This window comes from Symsagittifera roscoffensis, chromosome 1 (assembly GCF_963678635.1).
Source record: "Symsagittifera roscoffensis chromosome 1, txSymRosc1.1, whole genome shotgun sequence".
NCBI lineage: Eukaryota > Metazoa > Xenacoelomorpha > Acoela > Convolutidae > Symsagittifera > Symsagittifera roscoffensis.
The window spans coordinates 85000139-85010970 of NC_087062.1; the positions used below are offsets into that span (position 1 = coordinate 85000139).

The window sequence follows — 10832 nt, forward strand, 5'->3', positions numbered from 1 at the left end:
TATTATCCTGTTTATTATCTGGTTTAACTTATGCTGGTTGCAGGTTTTATGATCCATAAACAACAAGCGGGTAAAAAATACACGTGGAAGCAAGTAGATTCAGACATTTATTATGAGTTGTAAATTTTCGTCCAAATTATGCTGATTTTTGAAAAACATGCACAGCTGCATTTAATATGCAGAAGATTGATGGATATTTTTTCAAATGGGACAAAATTTAGTTTTGAAGACTGAACAAAGGACATGATTAACATAGCAACCAGATAGATTTCACGAGTCAGGTACAAACTTAGCTATCAATGGCAATTTCATTCATTACAGCTCAACCAGAATGATTAACCTCTTTGTCAGGGAGGGTTTAGGAAAGGGCGGGTTCCAGGATTATGGAACCAAAACCCCTCCCCTCCTTCACCTCGGCTTGGCACGGGAAACCTTTTGATACTATTTTAAAATAACCATCTTTGGACCGAATAGTTCTGATTAACTTTGTAAATATATATCAAACTTGAGGGGAAAGGGCGAGCTGACAATTCTGATTTTTTGGTAAAAAATATTCCAAAAAAGACTCAAAAATGGATCTGCTGCTTGAATAACAGCGCCATTTTGTTCCAAAGAGAGGGACGTTTTTGGTGTTCAAGGGTCAATAATCTAATCCGAGGCTGAATTGACCCATCTAAATCCCGATATTCGTCTGTAATGTTGACCTCTATATTCCAAGGAGCCAAGGTTGATTTTGAATTTGAATTTAGATACAGTTTAGAGAACATTAATGAACTAACAAACTGCAGCAGGATTACTGTACGGTTACTGTAATGTTGAGTATCGCAGTCAATTTAAAATTGATAAAAACTGTCGCCGTTAGGTCAAACAGGACCAAACTGAAAAAGAGGCACAAAAAGGAGGGTTTCCATTCATGAGTACCGAAGTAGAAAAAAAAGCTCAATAAACTTGATCAAGAGTGCCAAAATTAAAAAATTGAGTTGAACAAAGCCAATAAAGTTTTTGTTCATCAAACCAAAAATTGAAACATTACTATGCTCGTATCAGGGCGAAGCCCTGAATGTTGCGACTGCTTTTTAAGGTCTAAGCAGTGTTCATTTTAAAAACATTGATGACATTTTCAAAAAAAAACTATTTGAATTTTTTTTTAGGAAAGCATCCCCAAAGATATATATTTGTTCTGACTTTCAAAAAAATAACCGATTATTTATGCTCGGGCCGATTTTTTCCATTCAACTAATTATCAACTTTTTAAATCAGCAGTTTTGTCGAAGCCCACAAAAGGAGAAACCTCGCTCAAAATTAACTGATTACATTAAGCGAAAAGTTTGTTTGTTTTTGTCAGATCTGTTTTTGTGCAAATGAAGGTTTCTGCTGAGTTTATTAGCAGAAAAAGCGTCAACTAGTAATCGAAGTTGTTATTATATGATAAACTGCTTTATTAAGTTTTGATTTATAAGTAATAATTCAGAAGTTTTTTCAGAAGCGTCATTTAAAACCCAAACCAGGGCGGATTTAAGGGGAGGGGGCGAAGGCGGATTTAGGCCAAAACGGGGTCTTTTTATTGCTTTGGGAGAGCTCGGAAAATCAATTTAGTCGACCTAAAACAAAGGTCGACAAAATTTTCGAATTTTTTTTTTTGAAAATCCGCCCCCTCGAGAAAATCCTAGATCCCGCCCTGACCGAAACCGTAGTTTTTGTAAATCTGCCAAAATTGGTTCATTTGTTTTTCAGATATCACTTTCTGGCCGACCATTTTCGACATCACATGGCGGGTCATTGCAAGTTCATGGCCACTTATGGAGTAGTCGAGTACCTCTGCTACCCTTGGGTCAATGTCCTAATAGCCCTGGAACGGGTAGTCATGATGGCATACCCATTAAACAGCAAAAGCATCCTCACCCTTCGGAACAAAATCATAGCCATGGGTATATTCTACGCATTCTGTGCTGCATTTTTAGTGCGCGCGTTTCTCTACTCGGAACTCACAGTCTCCGCTGTCGGGCGCACGAAGTGTAACCCTGGATATTTTTGGGTGCAGTCGTTTCTTCCGATATCATTCACGAATTTCATCCTCCCATTCGTATGCCAAATCGTTTGCTACTCGGTAATCGCACTGCATATTCAGAAGACGAGTCAGAGGTCAAATGTTACCCTTGTTCAAATCCGACTCACTAAGTTGTTTTTTGCCGATGCGATCATTTTTTTCGCCTCCAATTTGCCACATCAACTGGCCATGTACATGGACGAATTTGGAGACCCACTCACGCAAAGTTCAAAGGTCAGTCCAGTTTGTGTTGCAAATTTCATTTTAGATGTCATTCTAGTTCGTCTCGTGTTTCCTTTCAAAGGTCAGTCAAGTTCATGCCTTATTTCAGTTCAAAGGTCAGTAAAGTTTGTGTCGTTTATTTCTGTTGAAGTGGCAGCCAATTTAAGGTCCTATTTCAGTTTAAAGGTCAGTCAAGTTTAAACCCCAAGGAGGTTCAAAATTTAGTCAACTGTGGGGTCTTTATTTAAGTCCAAAAGTTTCATTGACTTAAAATTGACTCGCAGAAGTCATTTCTTTTCATTTTAAAGGACAAAAAAACGAGCATCTAAGCTTGCACCGGCCAGCTGATGTCAGATTGTATAGATAACAACAACTCCTTTTACAGCTCAATACACTTATTTTGCATAACACAGAAAAGTTGGCCGTTGGCATATGTATCATCAGTTTGCTAGGCTTGAAGTTGATAAAGTTTGCAAGTTCAGATATTTTTTGCCAGCTTTACCTAAAGCTATTTTTTGGAGTTCAAATTGGTCACAGCAACCATCATTAATCATAGGATTCCATTTCAATAAAAACGTCCTATTAAACCGTCATTAAATCAAAGAAGACAGTTAAGTTCTTTGAGTGACTTTGATTTATACTAAGAGACATTTAGAGGTACTAAATAAGACCTCTAAATCAAACAGATTCTTCAAACAGGTACTAAATAAAACAGATTATTGTTTCTACCTTCAAAGGTGCGCAAGAAATTTTCATTAAAGTGCTTTTTCTAGGCAAAACTTCTTGTCACCAATAAAAGTCGCATGGGTTACCCCTACTGACAAGAAATGGAATCCAAGCAATTTTACACAGATAATGTAGCAACAAGAACATTACAAAAATCATTTTCAATCAATGTAAATTCGATTTAGATTGAAACAAAATGTAGTTAAAAAATCAAATTCAATCGATTCTAAATCGATTTAAATTCATTTTTTTCAACTTATTTCGGTTTCATTTTCATCCAAATATTATTAACAAAAACAATCGAGTTGAATCATTTAATATCGATTTTTGTCTACAATTTTAAGGCAAAAAATTGATTTTTTTTTCATGCCGTAAAATGCATTTAATCCATTCTAAATCGATTTACTTATCTAAATGGGCTTCAAAATCGATTTTTCATGGTTTTATTTGTATAAAAATCGATTTAAATTTATTTCAATCAAGTTTGTCAGTGGCGGTTTTGGTCATTTTTGGAGTGAAGAAAAAGGGTACGCATACTTTAGTTTTTCTGAGTGATGACGGATTTACAGCAAGTTTAGTGCGAAAAACGAAGAACTTATTGACTTGAGGAAGAAGAAATGAAATATCAATTTATTACAGTAATCTTAATATTATTATTAAATAGGATGTTATTCAACCTGTCACTCAACAAAAAGCTTTGAAAATCTTAACAGCAAAAAAATATATTTTTTATTGAATGATATATTTGTTCGGAATATTCTCCGTTCTTGCTCAGGAACAGCTTAGTTACGTTTTTTTTTCATAAAAAAAAATTCTCCTAAACGCAAAAATTTGCTCGATATGATTTTTTTCGACCTTTTTCTGAGCAATTTAAGGCCAGCTATAGGTACTCGTTTAGAAGTATGATCCCATTATAAACCTCGTTTAAAAGTATAATCCCAAAAATTGCCTGTGGTCTCAGTTACAATTCAGACTAGTCACTTTAAAAACAAACCTACTATTCCGTCTACATGCTCATCAAGCAAATGCGGAACCAACTACAAAAAAAATTTTCAAGAACCAGTTGAAAAAAGTTTATTGAAGTTTTTTCACGTTTTTCACATTTTCACCAGTTTATTTTTTTCCAGAGGTTTAATTTGCCTTTTAATTACCAGTTATTATTTGCCATTTATTTTTGAAAAAGAACCGATACTTTGGATAATTTCTTACAACTGTTCGAATGGGTTTTATAAAAAGTAACGAGAATACGAAACGGGTTCTCTTCGACATTTACCTTTCAAACATTAAGAAGCCCAACTGTGTTTTTCTTTTTAATTGTAAGTGGATTCCGCAACAAGGAAGCTCTTTTTGCTCTTTTTTATTCTTTCGCACTTTATTTGATTGTTTTGGACAAACTTCCAACAATTTTAAAGATTTGTCTCTGGATTCCAGAGACCTACAATTATTAAATTGTCTGCCTAATTATTGCACAGTTTGGTCTCGTAATGAACTTTAAAAATTAAGTTCAAAATTTTATTAAAGTTTGTATGTAGTGTTTTAAAGGTGTGGAACCAGTTCTAAACTAGTATTTATAAACCAATTATATTATTGATAAAACAATCTCTATAAAGTATTACTAACTAACCAATCATATTCCATCAATAACATTGACACTTATTTGTAAGTGCTGAAACTACTTGTAGTTTCAGCACCAGAACAATTTGAATAAATTTTAGACTACAGTTGTTCTTCTTCTGGATAAACACACAGAACTAACTCGTAAATACCAGTATACACTAGATCTATTGGGACTAGGAGATATAAGAGTAGGATTAAGATTGGTATTAGATTCAGAAGATCTATCCGGCCGAAAATAAGATAGCGTGACGAACAGACAGTGTACATTATCTGAAGTTACTGTATGAGTACAGTACCTGAAACTGTTTTTCTACCAGTGCTAAATGGCGAAAAAAACTTTGCAACATGAGCATTTCTTAGAAAAAAATTGAACCATTGCTGAAAATCTTGAAGCAAAATGAGTATCACAGCATATACCGACGAAAAACAGCGCGTCGAAGCAACCTTTGAGTATTTGTACATTATGCGACAGGGTTGAGATCGGAGCTTGATGCTCAAATGAATGATCACAAAGCTTCGAATTTCATAATTATGAAAACCGAAACACCTTTAGCCATATTGTTTCGAACCCGATGAGAGCTTGAGATAGAGTAAAATCGGAACCACAGCTGAAAAGATACAAAATCAGAAACTCATATTTTGCCCTCAAAAGTAGTAATGAGTGCTGATAAATGAACTGAGATCTTAGATCTAAATTTATAACTTTTATTAATGTGATGCAAAACTCAAAAAAAATTTGGTTTTCTCTTCATTTTGCAAAAATTTTGCTGTGTTCAGTTAAATAACAGATCACGATTTATGCCGTAGAGATTTCCATTTGCTGGTTGATTGCTTAACTTTTCGATTAATAAAACAAAGTTCTTTGAACAGATTTTTTTTTTCGCATTTTTTTAAAGCTATCAAAACTATGCTTATTGATATATGTTTCAGCGTTCATTGCAAAAAATTTTCATGAACAGCGTGCTTCAGATAAGTTTACTCATAAAAAAAAGCGAATTAATTATTTTTTTAGAAATTAATTGCTCAAAAAATCTAAAATATTTGAATTGATTTGCTGAAAATTTGATTTGTTCGAGTTTTACTATATTCTAGTTTCTCTAACTACGAATTTGGAAAAGAATTATTTGAGTTTCAATACACGCATTTTTGTCCCGGCAACTTCACAAAGTGGAAATAACTATGACGTTGTTCGTAGTTGACTACCTAAAAAAGTGGATTGAGAAATCATATCAATTCGTTCCACTCAGGTTATGGTTTTCTTTGAAACTGTCTTAATTTTTCCGTTTTCAAACTAAATGACACGACGCGATGAGATATTGGGCCCTCACTTTTTTACGGACGATTTAGGCTTTTTAATCTTCGAACTTGATATAATTCTGCCCAATTAAATTACCATTTTCTGAAAAGGCTATTTGGGGTATTTTTCAATGAGACTATATTAAGCTTTTTAAGCTATTTATAACTCTGAATTGCCATAGCTTTCGCAATTCAATAGCTTTAACTGGAAAAAAGAAGCAAAGCAGGAAAGTTTAGCGAAAAATGAGGGAAAAAGCAGCAAAAAATTATATTAAGCCTATTATCTGGACATTTCTTTCCACTTGCAGATCGAGCAGGAAATAATTGACAGATTTCATCAATCAGAAACCACTACTGTACTCAAAGCTTAAGATTTATTTTAATTGACAATTTTTTTTTTACTTTAGTGGAGCGTTCATCAATGCATTGAAAAAACTCCGTCGATGTATTTTTTTATAGTTATATTTGGACCAAAACAACTTCAGAGTCTTTTACTTATCTCGAAGTGCGATTATTTCATCACAGCAACAAAAAATCAATAAAAACTAATCATATTTTCATCTACAAAGTTCGTTTGATCTTTTGCAGGTCATTCTTAACTTCGACCGAAAAAGCAATTAACCTTCACTCACGTTTTTCACAGCTGCTCCTCAGTTATCAAAAAAAAATTCTCAGCAAATCTTGAAAAGAAAATATTTAGTAATTTTCAAAAAACTAAAATAAAAATTTCAGCAATTTTCGAAAATAAAATTCATCAATTCTCGAAAAAAATTCACCATTTCTCGAAAAAAATTTCACCAATTCTCAAAAAAATTTCACCAATTCTCAAAAAAAAAATTCACCAATTCTCGAAAAAAATATCAGCAATTTTTGGAAAAAAATCATTAATCGGACAAAATTTTCTCGACGAAGAATTTTTTTTGGACTGAGTTTTTCGGAATTCGAGTCACGACTAAGAAGGCTTTACTTTAACGTCGAACTCGATCCTTTACAGTTTTATGATGTTACTGAAGTTGCGCTGAAAAAACACCTTGCCCTTTAGTTCCTTACTCGTTCCTTGAGGAAGGTCGGAACCAATACTAATTTGAACTAAAAACAATCATGATATTTTTTAAACCTCTTTTGACTTTTTTCTGCAGGAAGAATGGGAGGGACTTGGTTTTGTGACGCAATTATATTTTATGGTGTTCTGATTACATATTTTTAAGACTATTTATCAACATAGACATTAATCTTTAATGAGTAGGTGCTTTTGCTATGTTCTTACTTTAATGATGTTGTGTAATAGCACCATTAAACCAAATAAATCTAAATTAAAATCTGTGAGCCGAAACATAAGTACCATTCATCATTGTAGCAGCAGCTCTTTTGGGACATCAAAACAGGAATAAAACCTATTGAACCTGCACTGAACAGCATTTGTTTTGGGGGAAATTTATAGCAATTAATTTTTAGTTACAGAAATGAAATGATCAAAATTTCCGAGCTGCAAAAATTAGTATTTGCCGATAAAAACAAGAGGTTTTTGCAAAATTTTACGAGCATCTTTTTGATAAGGAAAGATAACGGACTTAATATTGAGAAACAAACGCAGTTAGAAAGTAAAAAGGTGATTGTGACTCAGGAAAACCATAAGTAGATTTCAACTTTGAGCAGAGTACAAACACGAACAAGGCATAGCCGGTTGCTGTAAAAGCAATACAAAAAAATAAAGCCACAAAAATTAAAAAAAATGTTAAAAAAATTTGAAAATTGTGATGTTTTTTGTACAATCGGCTGTGTGGATCTGAAACAAATTCTAAAATATAACTTTAATAGTGAGAGTAGAATACGCGTACTTGACATCAATTTTATCATAAAAATATAAGAAAAATATAAACATTAAAAAAACAAATTTTTGGGTCTCAAGTCCGTATTATAAACCTGTTCGCTCAAAAGTCAAAAGTGGACCAAAAATTTAAACCGGTTTTTCTTTAGACTGCGGCGATTTCTTGAACATGTTTTACAAGGGTTCAAATCATGATTGCGCAGGGCTTTAATATGATATATCGCTCACTTCTTCTGACGATTGTTTGTGGTACCTGATTTTGTATAGAAGACAAAAAATAAAACACCAGAACGCATCAATAAAACGCACCAAGTTTGGAAACGAAAAACCGTGCTGGGTCAAAAGTATGAACTGTGTAAACTTTTCTTTATATTTAAAAAAATTCAATTCCGCAATTTGATTTCACGCCAATGTGGTTTGGAATCATAGCTATTAGACAAAACTTTGTACCATAATAGAAAATTCATCCATTGAATATTTTTAGAAGATGCACTTAAAAATAAATAGACTGATGTTATGAACGATAATTCTTTACCTCGTCACAAATAGTTTTTGGTAAAGGAGATATTAGAAAAATAATGACATTTAGGCTTAAAAATCAAATATTAGGTGTTAAAAATTGAGTCTTATGTGGAATTCATACGACCAAATAACTTGTTTTTGTTCAACTTTGGAGCAGTTTTGTAAATGGGACAAATTGCAATGCATAAATAATTCCACATTATTTACACAAGCTAGCTTGTCTAAGAATGACAACAGAGTCATGGTTTGTTTTGTGGTAAGCGCGCCAGGGATCGAGCACCACACTCAACAAATTTATTTTTAGAAATTAGTCTAAATTGTTCTTGGAAAATCAAAACAACAAATAATTTGAGATGTTTTTCTTAATGCAAGTGCAATCTTCTCTATGCTTAGACCAAAAAACCAAGTTAGACCTGTTCTAATCATTTTTATGGAACCCGATGGAATGTGGAAAAAAAAACAGAAAAATAAGCTTAGGTTATAAGCCAATAAGGTTCTTTGTTATTCTTTTCTTTATTTTGGCCAAATGAACATAAAGAATTTTTTCAACAAATGTTAACAGTTGACTGGTTGAGTCTATCAAAATGATGCAATTAAAACTAATACAACATGAATTTTGAATTGTACACTGCAGAAAAAACACAGTTTTGAATGATTTCAAAAATTTTATAAGTTTCGTTCGGAAAATGACAGCCCAGTGAATCCGACTTATCAAAAATTGGAAAACGAAAAATTATGCGGGATCATATCTAAAAGAATCTTTGATTTTCTTGAACGTCTTTTGAGAAAAAATTAGACCATGACTGAAAACGACCCTTTAAAATCGTATTTAGGAGTTTGACAAAAATCGCGTATTTTTTGGAGCACGCTCTTTTCCAACTTGAGTAAAGAGTGTCGCTGAAATTATCTTGAGAAACCAATTTTACATTCGCTCATATTAAAATGGATGTCGCTAAAGAAAATCAGAAAGGTACCAATAGGATGGTTTCGGAGAGTCAAATTTATGAAGAGAAATGCTTGCCTCTCCACCTGAAGCGCCTACTGATCAAATCTTTGCAAATAAACAACGTAGAAAGATTTTTTTGCTTTTCTTCCTTTTTCCCTCATCAGCAGTCAAAGTTATGGTTCTAACTAATTTCCAAGATTTTCATTGGAAGGTTTTTAAAGATGAGGAGTTTGCTCGTATCAGGAAGCAAGGACAAAGTTGTAAAAATTTTGATTGCTCTTGAAGATACCTGCAGCACTTTTAATTAAAATAAACGGAAAAATTAGGAGTTTTCGAAATATTTTCAATTTCCCAAGTAAACTTATATATGAACGATTATGAACAAATAAACAATTATATGAACGATTGCTTATTTCTCATCTAGTAACAACCCGGGTTGAAATCTCACTGTTTATTATCGCTTTTTCTGTAGTATCCCAGTGATCGCTATTTTCCAGCGCTGATTCATGTATAATTCAGTGTTTGTTGCATACATGACCTGCGATTTTTCAGTTATGGTTCCGTAGAAAATCATCGCTAAAACTTAAGAAATTTTAACTCTTTATAGTAGCTTCCAAATGAGAGTTTTAGTTGATAAGCCCTTTAACTTTTTTTTTCTGTTGATTGATAGCACAGAGGTAGCAGTTATGATTCCACAGAAAATCATCGCTAAAATTTAAGAAATTTTAACACATTCTATTAGCTTCCAAATGAGAGTTTTAGTTGATAAGCCCTTTAACTTACTTTTCTCTATCGGTTGATAGCACAGAGGTAGCATGCATGTCTGCAAATCTGAGGGTCAGGGGATCGCACCCATTTATTTTGCTATTTTTGCTCGTTTTGATAGGTTTTTTATAGCTGTTTCATTGCTGAAAATAAGCCAAATTAGCGATAATTTATCGATAAAGTTTGCTATTGTGGCAATGAACATCGATAATGCATCGATGAGGTTCGCTTTTTTCCACTTTTTTATCGCTAATTTTCAATTTGAGTTCAACCCGGAATATCATTTTTAACGGTGGCCAGTCAATAAGAAGAAAAGTCTAAGAGCAGAATGGGTCCAAGAGCAAAAAAAAAACAGAAAAACTTTAAACTTGTAGGCTAATCCGTTAAGTAAAAGAATTGCCATTATTAACAAAGAAACTAATATTTTATGTATAATTTGAGTAATTTAATCGAGATTCAATACATGCATTATTTATTCATTTTCTTGGTATTATTGACGATTCTGATAAAAATTTTAATCAAATAGACCGTGTAAATTAATAAAAGGAAAATTTTTTCTGTTTTTCTGCTCTCGGACCCATTCTACTCTTAGAACATTCTGCTTATTGCTCCGCCTTCATTGGTAACATTTTATTTCCCTTAACTTAAAATGGTTTGATTTGCTGCACACAGCGTGTTGTTGTTAGAAGACTGGTAAATAGCGCGCTTAAATTATCTCGCAATAGCCGAACTAGCAATTTTCAAACCAATGACTTCAAAAACAAACAATTCCAGTGCAAATACTTTTTTAATTGTGAGCTCAACAAACGATATATTTCACATGTTTATACCAATATTTAAAAAGTTCCGACATAAAATCCAAT

General features: G+C 32.9%; 1 protein-coding gene across 2 annotated transcripts in view; it reads left to right on the forward strand.

The window, feature by feature from the left end:
- LOC134857137 (cysteinyl leukotriene receptor 1-like) overlaps nt 1-10832 on the forward strand; it is a 63695-nt gene that overhangs the window by 50364 nt on the left and 2499 nt on the right. For both annotated transcript variants that reach the window (XM_063873510.1, XM_063873511.1), the window contains exon 4: nt 1735-2281. In XM_063873510.1, coding sequence (XP_063729580.1) covers nt 1735-2281 — 547 coding nt within the window. The remainder of the gene's footprint in view (nt 1-1734; nt 2282-10832) is intronic.